This window comes from Labeo rohita, unplaced genomic scaffold, assembly GCF_022985175.1.
Source record: "Labeo rohita strain BAU-BD-2019 unplaced genomic scaffold, IGBB_LRoh.1.0 scaffold_693, whole genome shotgun sequence".
Classification (NCBI taxonomy): Eukaryota; Metazoa; Chordata; class Actinopteri; order Cypriniformes; family Cyprinidae; genus Labeo; species Labeo rohita.
Genome location: NW_026129627.1, coordinates 2,907 through 20,978, shown reverse-complemented (window position 1 = coordinate 20,978; position 18,072 = coordinate 2,907). Strand labels below are relative to the sequence as shown.

Here is an 18,072-nt window from a genome sequence, read left to right as displayed (position 1 = left end):
AAATTCATTTGCAAACATTTATTTCTGATTTTGATCAGAAAATATACTCACAGGTGTTTTCTCAAAATAAAACACACAAAAAAAGCAGACAGACTCGTCACATTTACAATTTGTTAAAAAAAGTCCCTGAGAGCTGAGTTCGAGAAAGTAGGTTGACAAGCCACAAAATTTCACGCTAACAGACCACCTTATGATCATTTAACTGACTCTGTTTACTTTTTAAAATACAGATTCATTTATACAGGTATTAATTAAACAATTTTGACAAAAGCAGTCCTATGTATTTTATAAAAAATGAGCATATTCTCAGTCCAACAGCATTGAAAACACAACCAGGAAGTTTTCACAAAAATATTAAAATAGAATATTGTGCACACTCTCCATCCACTCTCATACGTATATTTGCATCTACAACCGCTCACAAAAGTTTCCACCAGATACGGCTTAAGACAGCTATTTCAAAGAGAACTAGACCAACTAGTAAATATAAAAGTTTGCAATTATTTCATTTGAAGCAGGGGTTTTCAAAGTTTGACGCCACCGACCTCAACATATTTTCATGCATAAAACATTCATACAATAATTATACAATTAAAAAAGAAGTGTCTGCTTAATAGAAAGTAAATATTTTCCAGTTGATATTTTCTACACATTATAAGAGTACTTATAGATATACACAGAGACAAATATAAAACTAGCTGTCGGTTCAATCAATCAATCAATTTTTTTTTTTTTTTTTTTTTTTTTTTTGTTTTTTTTTACTTTTCTCAGGGTTTCAGAGTTGAACATCAAGAAAAAGTGAACAAAATAAGCATAAAATCAGTCATACTCATGTGTTCATGACTTCGGCAGGTTTAGTGCTGCATAGGTGCTGTTGATTTGGCTCGACCGAATATTTCTACGCAGCTTGGAAAAATTCACCTCAGCATACTGAAAGAGCAATATTATCAATTTCAGCTACAGTTAAACAAACATGAACCAAAATCAAGTGTTATAGAATCATATTGTACAGGTCAGCGAGAATCCTCAATAATTATCAACACAGAAATTAATTTTATAATGATGGTTTCACATATTCTTACATGTAATTGGTCCTGATGCTGTTCTGTAACTTGCATCTGCTGTAGATCAGTGCTAAGTTGTGATTGTTCTGCAGACCTTCTGTTTCCAACAACAAAAACCTTTACCAGTCCTAAAATGAAGTGTTTCAGTTTCAGTATTTATACTTATATCAAATAAATGGCACAATAATAAATAAATAGTCTAAAGCCTAAATAAAGTATTTATATATAAAATTATCATCTGGCTATCAAGAAAATTGTAATATAAATATTTTTACAGATAGCTGAAAATCTCTCACCAACCACCACAATAACCAGAAGCCCGTTCATCAGTCCAAATATGATGATAATAGTCTTCCATTGTGTCTGATTCTGCTCGGTCACTGTATGATTGTGAAACTCAGATAACACAGTTAGTTGAGTTGATTCTGTAATAAAAGTGTCCACAGTCTGTTACTGTGAAAAGTGTTGCTGCTAGTGCAATAGCTACAGATTTGTAGCACTGAAAATATTTATACTGTTGCTAATTTGCATTTGCATATTAGCAAATACAAATAGAGAATTATTTATTACAGTGATTAATATGTTTCTGGCATATTGTGTGTTTGACTATTCTTTGCACCCTAACTGATGCAGTGCGTAGCTTTTTATTTCTCAAACAACTATGTCGGAAGACCCATATACATATTCCAGAATGATAATACAAATATTCATCAAGCTTATACTGCAAAATCATGGTTCAATAAGCATGAGGAATCATTTTCATGTACGAACTGGCCACCACAGAGTCCTGAGTTTAACCTCATTGGAAGTCTTTAAGATGTGTTCTATTGCTTATACAAGATCTCAGCCAAAAAAATTAATGCAACTCATGATGGAAATAAATGTTGTGATGTTGCATATTGTTGTTGAAACAATGCCACAACAAACATACTAATCACTGCAAAAATGATCCATTCCTAATTTAAAAATGTAGGTAATTAAAAACTAGCATGTATGTAAGCAGTGATCATTAATGTACCTTGATCACTAAAAGGAGTAAAACTTACCATTGAAGCGCAGTCTGGTGCTGTTGCTGAGTTTTGGAGGTGTGCGTGTGTTCATACAGTAATAAACTCCTAATTCATCAGAAGTCACATTACTTATAACTAAAGTATGTTTAAACTGTACTGAATATTTCTTTCTGAGCATTTTATCATAGTAATGAGGTGGTATTGGTGTTGGAAATGTTCGTAGAATCAGTGTTGGAGGATCTGCTGTTTTCAGGAGAATCCAGTAAACCTCATTTTCATCAAGATCACAGTTTATGGTCATATTTGATCCCAAATCAGTCAGGAGATCTGACACTGCAGCTTGACTACAGACTAATACATCTATAAGATGAAAATTAATAAGATTAACCACGTAAAAACCTGTGACACATACCCTAAAACTATTTCAAATTTTAATATGTGTACAAAGCATGTAAATACACCAATATCATGAAATACACTTACAGAGCTGAAGGTGAATGATCCTCATGTTATTGTGGTGATTTAAACGCTTAACACTATAAAACTTGGCTCTCTCCACACAACATTTAAGATGAATCTACTGCAGCTCTAATGCTAAGAAAGGAAGACAAAAAAAAAAAAAAAAAAAAACTACCCACATCAAGCAAGGGAAGTCAAAGTCAAATTTGCCCCAACCACAAAAGCCAATTCCTCATCACTATCATCACTACATTAAGTTCAACATGTTTGATATATAATCTTTTTACAGTCGCACTGGTATATTGTTTTAAATCACAGTTAAAATTCTATTTGAACTATTGTTCACCTGTTCAGGACACTCATGTAGTTTGTTGTGTGTGAAGGCTGGTATTTGATCATGACACTCCTGTCTGGTTTGGATTTGGTTCTTAGTCAGAATCCAGATGCTCATGCTCTATGTTTTGTATTTTGTTGTGAGCACATGGTGGGGATTTTGACCCTGTTTCTTGTGTTTGTGTTTTGATGTTTCATGGTCTTGTTCATTGGCAGTGTGCTCATCTAGTCTTGTTCATTTTGAGCACATGGTCCTGTTGTTCCCTCAGCATGTGCTCTACTCTGGTTTTGTGTGTTTTTGTTGAGCACATGGCTTATGATTGTGTTTCCTATGGGAAATTGCATGCTTAATCTGGCCCTATTCAACCACTAGCTGTCTGTTGTGTATCATCAGCATAGCAGACATCTTTATTCTATTATGTATGTCTGTTGTTCGACATGTGTAGGGTTGGTTGGTTATGCTTTTGTATATGGTTATTCGGTTAAGCATTTGATATTGTTCCACGGAGGATTGTAACCAGTATATTAAAAGACTGCAGCAGTATTTTACTGCAAATGATACAGGGGAAGATAAACATGTCAGTCTACATGCCACGTAAAAATGTACAACATTGATCACCAACCCGTCAACTGTGCTCTACTGCTTTATCACAGTCCCAGAAAATCCCAAAAATAAGTTAGATAAATAATTTGCATTTCTTCATGAATTTATTAATGAGGGAAACTTACTGACTTCAGAAATGGAAATGGCATTTTCTTTTCCTGTAACCTCTGCATAAAGTATAAGTAGTTTTCTTTGTTTACAGTGGTAACCAAGGAAACACTGTATCTGTTGTTTGATAAGTGCCACCTGCTGCCAGAGAGTGAATTTGTGTTCTCATTCAGACCGTCTGCTGTTTTTGTTTCATGCAGATATGTTTTATGTAACAAAATTTCACAAAGACAATGTCAGACCATTCTGCTTTTGCGTTAAATCTTGACATTATACAGCCTAACTCAAATAAAATCAACTGCTCATGCAACATGTGTGCAGCATCTTTTGGATCGTGATTAAAATGAAGCGGTTGCCTCTAATTTCAGATGGCTACAGATATTTTTAAGACAAGTTTGCTTGCTATAGAGCAAATAAACAATATATATGCAATTCTGTCAGAAAACGCAACCCTTCTCTCAGTTGCAGTTGCAAATGTTTTGGTACTCACATGTTTATTATTATTATTATTATTATTATTATATTTTTTTATTTTTTTGCATTGGAACAACACACACAAAAAAAAAAAAAACAGAGAAGAAAAGTCAAATCCGATATAATTCCACACAGAGCCCAAAATTGCACTGAACAAAATTATTGGCACCCTTAACTTCATTTCTTACACCTCTCTACTGGAATTTTTTGACCACTTTTCTTTTACAAACTGCTCCAGGTCATTCAGATTTGAAGGATGCCTCCTCCCAACTGCTGTGTTGAGATCTCTCCACAGGTTGTTCTATGGAATTCAGATCTGGACTCATTACTGGCCATTTCAATACTCTCCAGCGCTTTGTTTGTAACCATTTCTGAGTGCTTTTTGAAGTGTGTTTCGGGTCATTGTATTGCTGGAAGACCCATGACCTCTGTTGGAGATGCAGCTTTCTGACACTGGCCACTACATTGCGCACCAAAAAAATCTTTGGTTATCATTAGATTTCATGATACCGTTCACACAGTCAAGGCATCCAGTGCCAGAAGCAGCAAAGCAACCCCAAAACATCTTTGAGCCTCCACCATGTTTGACTGTAGGAACTGTGTTCTTTTCTTTGAAGGCCTCATTTCTTTTTCTGTAAACAGTGCGATGATGTCCTTTACCAAAAAGCTCTACTTTTGTCTCATCTGACGGATAGTGTGAGCTGACACTGTTGTACCTGTGTCAGCAGATCAGCTTGAATTAGTTTGAAAGTTAATCAGGGTTCTTTATCCACCATTTCGAACAATCCTTCATTTTAATTTTTCATTAATTTTGCTCTTCCATCCATGTCCAGGGAGGTTAACTACAGTGCCATGGGCTGTAAACCTCTTGATGATATTGCGCACAGTGGAAACAGGAACATTAAGATCTCTGAAGATGGACTTGTAGCCTTAAGATTGTCCATATTTTTCCACATTTTTTTTTTTTTCAAATCCACAGACAACTCTTTACACTTCTTTCTTTTCTCCATGCTCAGTGTGACACACAACACAAAGGTTGAGACAACTTAGATATTTGAGTTGAATCAACTTGAAATTTTAAGGCAGCTGGGTTACTTACCCATCTGTTAAGTTTAGCAAACACAAATATCTAAGTTGTTGCTTAGTACAACTTAATATTTCAAGTTGAATAAACTTATTTGAGTTGACTGAACTTAAAGTTTTAAGGCAGCCAAGTTACAAATTATTTTAAGTTGATTCAACAATTTTTTTTTTTTTTTTTTTTACAGTGTGGGTTACTTACCTATCTGTTAAGTTTAGTATTTCACCCATCCAAGTGCACACACACAGCAGTAAAAAAAAAAAAAAAAGTCAAACTGCTTTGTGTGTGCACTTGAATGGGATTCTGACATTTTCAGTAAGTAAGATTGTCCTGTTTTCTTTTTGCCAGCTCTTGAAGCTCCGCCCTCTCTGAAAAGGGGGCCATGAGCACAAGTTAATTTGCATTTAAAGGGACAAACATAAAGCGGCGTGTTTTGGCTCATAACCAACTAAAAGTTCCAAATTTAACAAGCTATAAAAAATTATCTGTCAGGTATTTTGAGCCAAAACTTCACATACACACTTCACATATATAGTCAATAAATAGAGGAGAGTTCTTTCTTACTGATCAAGGTTTGGCTTGTTATCATATCGTCGCTGTCGGGCGGAATCCTCGTATCTCCAAAACCAATATTTTTCATGAAATAAAAAAACTGCATTTTTTTTGAGTTATTAAACATTGTATCGTTAAAGTTGGTACTATACCTTATATTGCTATCATATACTGTTGTGTACCAACATTAACACAACATTTCCCCATAATCGTGTTTAAATGGAGATACGAGATTTATGACTTGAAAGCAGGGAGATACGCGGTTACGCTGTCATTGATTAGAATGGAACGGACACAGACGTCGTTGCTGTCAGCTGTGTTTATCAAAGTCTGCGGTCGCGTTGAGCCTTTTGACAAGAGATAAGGCTTAAAGAGCTATTCAAAGCTAATGATTGTGGTTACATACATATTCCTAAACTCTATTTTAAACGTTTAAGAGCTATGAGTAATGCAATACCAAAATAAAACGTTAAACAGGCTGTCTAATAGGCAGAGATTAATCTGCACGCAAAGTCGGCGGTCGCGTTGAGCCTTTTGACGAGAAAAGGCTTCAGTAGTTACAAAAATTAATAACTGTGGTAACATCTTCCTACACTCTATTTTAAAGGTTTAAGAGCTATAAGTAATGAAATACAAAAAACGATGAGGTGACTAGGCTGTCTAATAGACAGAAATTATCCTAATCTGCATGCAAACTTACCTTCATGGCTCACAGGCTTCATTCTGCACGTAAGCATTACAGCTATCGATTTTTAACAAAACAGGCCTACTCAAATGTATCTAAACTAACTATTTTCACTCGTTATTGTTTAAAAAACAGACAAGAGTTATCCAAAGATAGGCTTACTTGGCGCCATTAGACAGCCCTTTTTCTCCCATAAATAAAAACTTGCTACTATTTTACATGCACAGTGTCAAGAGAGGCATAGTCTAGAAGTAGGCCAAACAGCTGAACAGTAAAATAATAATAAAAATAAAAGCTAAGTCAATAAAATAATAATAAAAACAATAATTTAATGGTGGTATCCAAATCATTCAATTTAATTCAAGTATTATATCAGATACATTTAAAAACTTCAATGCACATGTATGTCTATTAATAAGCCTAGTAAAAAAGTAGATATTACATAAATACATAAATAATAAATATTATTGATATCTGATATCAAAACTATAAAAATATCTGATATCTTAACTGATATCATAGTTTAACAGATTAACAGTCAATATGACGGCAATGTAACAACACGCACATAGCCTCACAGATGCATGCACACAGACAAGGCTTGCTTTACTAAGCCCATTACTGAGTGTATTTGTGTTTGTGAGTAGGGTGAGCCCTTGTCTGTGTGCGTGTATCTGTGCTCTGTGTGTGTTGTTACATTGCCTGTGTTAAGGGATAGTTCACTTCAAAATGAAAATTCTGTAATATATTCACCCTCAAGTTGTTTTCAAGAGTTTCTTTCTTCTGCTGAACACAAAGGAAGATAATTATTTAGAATAATGTCAGTAACCAAACAGTTAACTGGACCCATTGACTTACATAGTAGGAAAAAAAAATACTATGAAAGTCAGTGGGTCCAGTTAACTGTTTGATAACTGACATTCTTCAAAATATCTTCCTTTGTGTTCAGCAGAAGACTTCCCAACCATTCTTCTTTTCTTGTTGATCACTTTCTTCCAGGTTTTTTCAGCTCTCAGTCTTTTCCTTGGAGGTGCGCCTTCCTCTGCATTAGAGTCCTCTTCCCTTCCACGATTGAAAACTTCGAAATACACACACAAACCAAACGTGCATGAATGAGTTACATCTTTATACATTGTCAACAGTGTTAACTCTTTAATGAGAAATTGTAGAAAAGCATCTAACCTACCCGTGTCAAACTGCACCTGCTCTGGAGCCAGCAGCGAGGCCTCCTCTCCCTCCAGACCACCAGATAAATCTTTTCAAACACAAGGTACAATTAGTGTGAATATTTTTTTAAACAAATGTCTATTGTTGTGAAATCCATCTGCATAAAACTCATAAATTTTGGCATGTGAAATCATGATTATCTCTCAGAAATTTACTCTACCAGCATGCACCACTGTGTCCTCCATCACTGTATCCTCCATTGTTGCTTCCTCTCTCTCTACACTCTCTCCATCAGAGCTCTCACTCTCTATTAGAGCCCTTGCCTGATCATATGGCACATTGACCATCTGACAGAGTTCCTTTAAGGACACAGACATGGTTGCTGCAAAAAAAAAAAAAAAAAAATGAATAAAGGTCAAATGATCATTTCCCTAAGTTATACGGCATGTTTACGTATGATAACGAGGCAAGAAGCCAGCTAGCTTGCTTAAAGTCATGTCACCTTTATTTATATAACGTTAGCGCTTTTAAAATACAGATTGTGATGAACATGACGACAAAGGCAGCTAGGTTACTTGTTTAACATGACGGCGTGCCTTAACATTGTAAGCTACAATCCTGACATAGTAAGTTACATTAAATTATGTTGTTCCTCAGACGAGCGGCAGAACTAGCGGGGGTCGCGATTTTTTTTTTTCTTTAAAGCCCCACGAAAATCAGGTTAGCTATCTCACCAAACATGACGACAAAACCAATGCATAGTGACTAAGTAAGTCAACGGCAGGCATTTTGTGTGCATTAAATTCATTATTCTCGTCAGAAACAAAACCATGGAAGATTTCAATCAATAAGATAGCTACCGTCCAATGCTAGACCTAGCTGAAAGAAAAATCTAGCATCCTCAGAAACGATGCATTACACCTTAGCACTACCATTGCTTCAAGATCGAGATAAAACTGTTATATATAATATAATTTACCTCAAACATTTACCTCAGAGGACGTTGCTCGACGAGGATTTCTGGAAACGTTCAATCTTGAGGGCTGAGGAGACAAAATGCCGCTGAGTTTCTGCCGCCCACGAAGTGAAGAAGAGGTGGAGTTACGAGGATTCTCAGACAGTTGAAGTGTCCAATGGAGTTAAGAGATTTGCTCTCAAGCTATTTTCAACACCTTAGATTGGTTAATAATTTGTAAAAATAACAGACCCACGTGGGGACAGACCAATAGCATCGATTTGTGAAAAAATATGAAATTGACTAAATTTGGACATACGAGGTTTCCGCCCGACAGCGACGATATTCAGCCCTTTAGATACCCAATGTGATCTCATGATAATTCCTATATATTTTATGTGAAATGTGGTTCTACAAAACATACCTTTACTTATATTTTTACAGACACTAAAACGTACAATACTAATTTACAGCATCTAAAGATAAAATACTGATATATTTTCAGCATTTTAACGTATACTACTGACTTATTGACGACACCTAAAACGTAAATTATTTACGTTTGCACAACTTTACTGACCTACAAATAAATCCTTATGAATATTGAAATCACTGCATTAATTTTATTATTATTATTATTATTATTATTATATTCAGTTGTCATATCAATGGTATTATGTTTTTAGTTGCATTATTAAATGGTTTACTTATTTTTGTAATATGAAATGATAACATTTCCTTCTGTTCTGTGCCATTTCTGTTCTCATTTCAAAGAATACATAATGTTAAACAAGACTACAGTTTAAAACCTTAAAATGAATAGCATTTCTTATAACTTACTTATCATATAATGTTTGCTTTGTTTGCCATGGGACACAAAAGGCGCATTCTCCGACATGCTGTGACTGACAATAAAACCATAAAATGCACCAAAAAAAAAAAAAAAAAAAAAAGCAACATAATTACAAAAGGAATCAATTTTATTCGTGCACTGTAATCCAGATCTTCAGAATCCATACGACTGAGAGGATCAGAACCAAATCCAAACATTTATTCGGCGATCTTCATCTCTATCCTGAGCAGCACCTGTAAGCATCAAAACCTGCACTGATGCACTTGTTACAAATTCAAATGTTGCCACTTTAAGAAAATTTACACAAGGTTTTAAGGCAGAATAATCAAACATTCATTGGCATCCCCGGACAAATGATAGACGGGCATCCACCTGATCTAAAAGTAAACATGATTCATTATACTACATGACCTTCTTTCACTGCTGCATGGTTCAGTTCTGGCACTCATGTGCCTTTTGTAGGCACTTTCGGCAGTGGGCAGGGGTCATCATGGGCACTTTGTCTGGTCTGCAGCTACGCAGACCCATACGCAACAAACTGAGATGCACTGTGTGTACTGATACTTTTCTATCATGACCAGCATTAAGTTTTTCAGCAGTTTGAACTACTGTAAAGTAGCTGCTCTTTGTTATCAGACCAGAGGTGCAAGTCGAAATTTGGCTTGCTAAGACTTGCATTTTTGGAGATGCTCTGACCATCGTCTAGCCTCTTCCACCTCTCCTCTTCATCAGTGATGTGTTTACTGGTGTGAGGGTGGGACAACCTGTCACTCACATGACATCAAAGCTCCCAATGGACAACCCTACATTTTTCTTGTTCAAAAAGCAATCACAATAAGAAAGAAAAGAATACCACTAACTATTTCATGCCAAATGTAAAGTTTCACATTACTGCTGTCAGCACTGACAAGACTTACTGACTCACTCCCATATAAAGACGGTCCCTTACTGCCATCTGCTGGCGAACAATGTAACCTGCACTGAAATCTTGCAAAAATCCCAAGTTCTTTTATTTAAACCAACCTGTTTTTAATACATGGTATATAGGTATATTTTATATTCTCTACCTGTTGGCATAGTTAATTAAAAAAAATTGAAAGGCAAATACATGTAAAACCTGGATCCCTGTGTGTGTGTGTGTGTGTGTGTTTTTTTTTTAGTTCTCTGTCTTTCCCTTTCGGTTTCGCTGCAGCAAATGAATGAGGATGTAACAGGAACATCAGCATTCTTGTGTTGCTCACACAGTAACAATAACTTGAAATCAAGTTATGACCGTGTGAGACACAAAAACAGCAAGAATACATAAAATGTCATTCGGAGAAATGATTCACTTCAGGATCCAGAATACAATGTTTTTACAGAAAAGCTATGAAAGGAAGCTTCACTCAGATACTCATGTAAGTCGAAGTACATTTACTCATTATTTTGATTTAGATCACTTCTGTCATCAGAAATACATTTTATTGTAGGGCAGCACTTAATTGTATATACAATTTATAATAAAACTATATTAATTATAATCATATTAATTATATATGTATTAATTAATAATTAATAAATATTGTAATATTTATTACTTTGATCATTTAGACCCAAACAATGTATTTTTGTCTATTGCTACAAATATACCCATGCTACTTAAGACTGGTTTTGTGGTCCAAGGTCACATATTGTTCTTAGCTCAGTTATGGTAATGAATTTAATTTTATATAGCATATCTCTTATTAATAGAAGAATACTGTAGTTTTTGCAATGTAATGTGTCTTACTTTTCAATAAAACACAACATAAAACACTGATAAATAGATTTGAAAATCTGAACATCAACATAAAGAAAAGTAGACTTTACCAGACAAGAGTCTCATATGTTTACAAAGCAAATTCTACCCTTAAAAGAAGTTTCTATGTAACCACAGATTTAGTTCCTGTACTTTTAGTTGTCAAAACATCTACTGCACATATTTTTAGAAATTACATCATATCTAGATAAGTCACTTCATCCTTCACTAAATTCCATCCACCCATCAATAAATACATACAAGTATAAATAAATAAAATTAAAAGAATGCAGAAAAGAATACAATTCTTACAAATGTCTAAAAACAAAACAAAGGTCTCGTCTGAAATCAAATCTGAAAGTAACAACATCTATTAGTATTAATATTAGAAATTAATATTACAAAACAAAACAAAACAAAAAACAGACTGGGATCTATTACAGCATCTTGTTCACGCTTTTAAATTATATATTTATTGAATTATATGACGATATGGTGGGTTTGTGAGCAGCATAATACCTGGAGTAAATGCAGCTTTCATAATTATTAACAACATCTGCAGAGCCTTGTAACAATCTTAAACATGAGCACGAGTTTTACCTTGAGCAGACTATGTGCAAACAGAATTAAAATGGCTGATGTGTTATCAGGAATTAATGAAATACAAGAAATTAATGAAATAAGAAACACAAATAATACTTCTTTTTTTTCTTTTTTTTTTCTGACAAAAAACACCTGTGGTACAGAATTAAGGCAGCAACATATTTCCAGAACTGACAGCAAAAAAGTTCCTGTTTCAGCGTTTCAAGATCTCGTTGTTATAAGAACAAGCAGTGCACCATGATTTCTGTCAGCAACAGTGTAACAAGACTATATAAGGGGAGAGAATGCAGCAGAAAATGACATGCTGCTCATGCTTCAGATGTAAACACTCATTTGTTAACATGGAAAATGCAGGCTGTTTAGATGGCGCTGATGCTTGCAGTGTGCAACAGAACCATCACTTTGACACAGTTCCTTCTGTGTATACGGGAGCTTGAGCTCCATATACAACATTTTTCACATGAAATACGAAACAAGTTATTATAGGCACAGTAATTATTAAAATTAAAATAATGTAAAGACAGATTACAAATATATTCTGACGGTCTGGTTTTGTTTCTGGTTCTTGGTTTGTGTGTTCGGTGGAATTATTTTCTTTTTCTACTGTTGATTCTGTAACGAAAGATTAGGGAAGAAAAAAAGAAACAACATTACTGCACTGTGATAAAGACAACAGATGTGTCTATAATTCATACTGTATACAACAGCATTCAGAATCCAGGCTGTTTTTATTTTAAAGGGGCTGCACGTAATAATAATAATAAGAAGAAGAATATAACGCTTTACTTTACTGCGTTACCAGGAAAAGTAATTAGATTACAGTAACTCGTTACACATTATACTAATGCAACTCTGCAAACGAGACATACAAATTTCAACCCATTTGTCCCCTTAACTTGGCAAACTACAACCCAGTGATGCTATTGATATCTGGGCAGGTAGTACCATGGGAAGGATCACTGGTAGAAGTGGGAGAAGACTATATATATATAAAAATATATATATATATATATATATAGGCCTACATGTAAATTGACATATAGCTTCCACTTCAAAAGGCTATGGTTTAATTGATTAAATATGAACACTGCAAGTTTCAAGGTCAGGTGCTGCACTGCTTTGTTTACTGTGGTTTACAGAGGAAACGGTTATTGTCCTGGCGAAAAATGCCATCTGCTGGCAGAGAATGAATTCGCTTTTTTTCAATAAGCCCTTCTGCTCTGTTTAGACCAAAACAAAAAAGGACCCTTATTTTTATGCTGAAAAATAATTATAAAACTCTAAAGATATAGCCTACACTAAGATATTTATATTTTACTAAATTAATATAATTGTTTGATAATAATTGTTTAAATTAATCTAATCAATTAATATAATGATAATTACTTTTTTCTTTTTTTTTTTTTTGCACATTTTGTTAACCCTTTAGGATTTTCTATATTTCTGCATAAATAACCCAAACCATCAGATGATCACACAAGTCCTGAAAGTAGACAAAGATAATTCAATCAAACAAAGGACAAATATAATACTTTGTCATTTATTTATTAAGAAAAATGATCCAGTGTTACATATCTGTCAGTGGCAAAAGTATGTGAATCTTTGCTTTCTGCATTTTTCTTTTTTTTTTTTTTTTTTTGCAGCAATAACTGCAGCTAAACATTTCATTTCTTGTAACCACTGATCAGTCCTGCACAGTGGCTTGTAGGAATATCAGTCTATTCCTTAGTACAAAACCACTTTAACTCTGTGATGTTGATGTGTTTCCACTTATGAATGGCTTGCTTCAATTCCTTCAACAACATTTCACTTGGATTAAGGTCCAGACTTTTGACTTGGCTATTCCAAAACATTAACTCTGTTCTTCTTTAACCATTTCTTTAGTAGAATGACTCACTCTCTTGAGACTCAGTTCTCAGACAGATGTTCTGACATTTTCCTTTAGAATTTGCTGGTAGGCTATAATTCAGAATTGTTCCATTACTGATGGCAAATCTTTCTGGCCCCGATACAGGCCCAAATCATGATACTATCACTACCATGTTTCATAGATGAGATACGTTTTTTATGCTGGAATATAAAAAGATACATGTTTGCAACCTCACAGACTATTACACATCTTGCTTTAGAGTGATCTTTGTTGGTCAGCCACATCTGGGGAGGATAACAGTGGTCTTGAATTTCCTCCATTTGTACACAATCTGTCTGACTGTGGATTTGTGTCATCCAAACTCTTTAAATACTGTTGTGTAACCTTTTGCAGTCTGATAAGCGACGAACTCTTTATCTGATTTCCTAAGAGATCTAATTTGTTTGTGCCATGATTCAGGACTCAGACTTTGATACAACCCTGTTCGTTAAATAAATCAGGGTATCTGATTGAAAACAAATGGACTCAAACTGCTAATTCTAGAGATTCACAAACATTTGCCCCTCACGAATATGTAATATTAGATCATTTTCCATATATTTAATTTGGACGGGAGTACCCATTTCATCCAATAGCTGTCAATATTACATACCGCATACTGCTTTAAAACTTCAAATGTAAATTAACTATTTTTACATACCGTTAATGATCAGCCATACAGTCTCCTGTTTAGAATCAGACAAATGTGTGATGAAGCAGCTGAACTCTCCTGCATCATTGTGAGTGAGATTGTTAAGTTTGATGGAGAAGTTTCCTTTCAAATACTCCTCAGGGAAAGTTTTCGCTCTGTTCTTGTACCGTGGATTCTGTTGTGTTACTGAATGTTCACCTCTAATTAAATCATAAATAGGCTCACTGCCATTGTGTCTCCAAAGCACATTAACATCTTGAAGTTCAAGATCATGTTCAGTTGAAGAACACGGCAGGACAACAGATCCGCCAGTAAAACCAACTACTGTGACCTGTGGATGCACTGAAATGATACAAACCTTAATTGTAAACACAGTCTGTAATTTACACAGGCAGAAATTTTATTTTTAAATGTACTTTGTTTTGTTCTCACCTTTGTTTATCAGCACAGCAAATGCACAGATGAAGCACCAACTGCAGAAACAGAAAAAAAAAAAGTTCCTTTAACTTCCTTGATCTCAACCAATAGATCATGACATTGTTTGAGATGAGCAGAACTGGTCACAAGCAGAGTTGATACACCCTATACGCAAAATATGCTCCGAAACACCAGTGGGCCCCCTTGCTCTTAAAGGTGATTTATTTTACAGTTTCGTTTTTGAAGTGGGCCAGTGGTTATCAAAACATTAATGTTCATTTATCCTCTTACAACAGGGGTGTCAAGGTCAGTTCCTGGAGGGCCGCAGCCCTGCAATGTTTAGTACCAACCCATGCTCCAACACACAAAGTAGTTTTCAACTATCATTTGCCTTATAGCCATATTGCCTTATCATACATCTGACGCAATGCGGTCCCAGGCATGATGCAAGTGGTTTTTGCTAGTTTCAGCCAAAGGCAGTTGTCATTTTCACATCCTGCACCATGATGTTTAAACAGCGAATGCATTTGCACCTATTTGTGTGCCCCATGGGTGTGCTGGTCTGAAAACGTGGTGTGTTCAGGCACATTGTTGGAGCATTGCTATTTTTAGGTGACTAAAATATACTGTGCAATATTTTTTTTGTTATTTAAAGAGCGTGTTACCGCCGGCCTTGCTCTCTGGAGAAGTGTTCAGTCTTTGTTCTAGCAAATTCCGCTGTGTAAATAGTGAATCTGCATGTAAAATAGTGGATCAAGCTGAACCAGGGACCCTCTGCATTGTGGCAGCATCAGTCCCAGCTGATTCCCTGCCGCCCTCCGGTCTGGCTAAAAGAGCTTATTTCTGAGAGGTAAGTTCTAAAAAAGCTAATTTTGTAGTGACGTTGTTGCAAATGTCGTGCTGCGAGTGTGGCTTGTGCAGGATTCACGGTGCAGAAGAGCGTGCAGAAGAGTGCACACTCACTGAGACGAAATGCTCTTATTGAGAGGAAGTATGGGAGAGCTTGTGAGTTGAGCACTCAGGCTTAAGCATTCTCATGCCCACACACATCCTGCGTGCTTCACTTGATCTGCCAGGGTGTGTTACACGTGAGGATCAGCGCCCCTTGTTACACTGAGCGGCTTAATCCTTATAGGCAGTTTGGAGCAGAATTTGTGTGGCGTCGCTGAAGCTGCACTCACAGAAGCGAGCTGTTTTCATTACTAAGCAATCTGTCCTTGTTTCGCTTGCGAGAGGCGACCATGCCTCCCCTGCTCTCTTTTATCTTCTCCCAGTCATCTCGGAGGAAGAAAAGGTGAATTTGCGATCAAACTGGAGTGATCTAACGCCTGCAAACCCTGTGTACATCACTCTCCATGCAGCTTTGATCTGCCAGTGTGTACATGTGAGGATCGGTGCCTCTTCTTTATCGAGTGGCTCAATCCTTCTGAGCAGATTGAAGCAGAAGGCTGTCACCTTGATTCTATATTGCTGACAGATTCATATTTAAATGCGCCTCCCGCCTGGGCCACACCCACGCTGAGACAGACATGCTTTCACCAGAAGTGTTCATGTCTCACTCTGCTTTTGCCAGCACAGGTTACAAATTTATCTTAATATTTCTAATTAATATTTAATATTACTTAAAAGTGATGGGATTGGGTGAGATGCCCGCCTCAACAATTATAACTCATGTTATAATTCAACAACTATTGAGTTACTCCCTAAAAAAGTAACTTATTACGTTAGTTACTTTTTATGGAAAGTAATGCGTTACTTTACTTTTGCATTACTCTTTAATTCTGGGCAGGGTTTGCTTTTTTTATTTCAATATAAAAAGTTATATTTTTGGCAAATGTAAAAGCCTTTTCACACCAAAAGCCTCAGGCTTTGAGAAAAGTAAATTCACGTCCGTACAGTAGACCGCGGAAGAAAAAAATGTCAACTCTTCAGCAATAAAAAAAGGAAAACAAATGTTAGATTATCTTGAGTAATTTTTGCTTATTAGTGCAGTTGAATTGGATCATTGAAGGTCGGCAGCAAAGACATTGGTAAATAAAGTGGGATTAAATGCATAAAGGATATTTGTATTAACATACAGTTTGCGTCATATTCTGAGTTGAATTTCACTGTTTTTATTCATTTTGAGGAATACTGAATCTTTTTTTGTGTGAGTGAGATGAATTAATGCCAGTTCACATTTATTCTAAAACTAACATCTTACTCCTGATTTCTCTCAACATGGGGACAGGAGAGCTTTTAATCAATAAATGGGGAAAAAGTAACTGGCGTTACTCATTTGAAAGAAAGTAACTCAGATATGTTCTTGTCAACTAAAAAGTAATGCGTTACTTTATTAGTTACTTGGAAAAAGTAATAATATTACGTAACTTGCGTTACTTATTTATTCTAATCACTCATTTATTTGTCTATTGTTTGTGTCTTTCATATATTTATTGTAATCACTTGTTTATTTTTGTTATCTGTGTCTTGTCAGTGATCCTGCCTGTGCACTGGAAGCTTCTGTCACCAAGACAAATTCCTTGTGTGTGTAAGCACACCTGGCAATAAAGCTCTTTCTGATTCTGTTTCTGTGTTCTGAAAAGGACACAAAGACAATACAACATGCTAATGGCTAAACCAAGATAATAGTTACAGCTATTTCTTTGAGTATTAACCTGTAAGACGTTAATTGATCAAACCACGAGTAATGCATTAATGCATTACAACAAACCAGGCCAATGCGAGCCCGCACACTTACACACTTTTTGCACGGATCGCAGCAAAACATGCGTGAAGTACAAATATTTTTTTGTTGAAACAGATTATTACTAAAAAAACATAAACATACCCGATGATCATGGTGCCCCGATATAGACTAATTCATGTACATTTTACGTTGCATTTTTGAAATGCTTACAGTAAGAAAACTGAAAGTAAATGTATTTGACGCGATCGGCGTATAACATCAAACTACCGCGAGAGCGCTTGAAATGCATACAAAGTGGTCTGCTCTCTATAGTTCTCGCGGTACTTTGGCACGCCGATCGGTCTAAACATGCGCAAAGCCTCTTCGAGGCAAACGCAACTACGTTTCCGTGTTCATTTCAATAGTTATTCATTTGCACTACACTAACAGGGAAAGTAGCAAAGGTTTTTGTTAGTTTGGTTTTTAACTTGTATTTTAATTGTGAGAAACAAATATATATATATATATATATATATATATATATATATATAGATAGATAGATAGATAGATATATATACACACTTCGGGTGTGGAAACATGACATAATACAAAAAACAAAAAAGGGTCACACAGTCGCTAATTATCTTTTTTTTGCACGCATGTCATGATAACATCAAACATCTTCAGTATGGATGAGGACA

The 18,072-nt window shown here is 35.5% G+C and overlaps 1 protein-coding gene across 1 annotated transcript; it reads right to left on the bottom strand.

Moving 5' to 3' along the window:
* Window positions 1-11,284: 11,284 nt before the first annotated feature.
* On the bottom strand, window positions 11,285-17,657 carry LOC127161623 (CD276 antigen homolog). Its single transcript, XM_051104352.1, has 4 exons — window positions 17,534-17,657; window positions 14,719-14,759; window positions 14,296-14,628; window positions 11,285-12,337 (listed from the first exon to the last, which is right to left on the bottom strand). The coding sequence occupies exons 1-4, from the start codon at window positions 17,542-17,544 to the stop codon at window positions 12,123-12,125; spliced, it is 600 nt and encodes a 199-aa protein (XP_050960309.1). The 5' UTR covers window positions 17,545-17,657; the 3' UTR covers window positions 11,285-12,122.
* Between the last annotated feature and the right edge of the window lie 415 nt (window positions 17,658-18,072).

Bases quoted from the DNA above. Each gene is read 5' to 3' on its own strand.
- LOC127161623 (XM_051104352.1), bottom strand. The intron at 14,629-14,718 runs GTGAGAACAAAA...GTATCATTTCAG, and splicing joins TGCTGTGCTGATAAACAAAG to TGCATCCACAGGTCACAGTA. The intron at 12,338-14,295 runs GTATGTAAAAAT...CTTTCGTTACAG, and splicing joins TGTATGGCTGATCATTAACG to AATCAACAGTAGAAAAAGAA.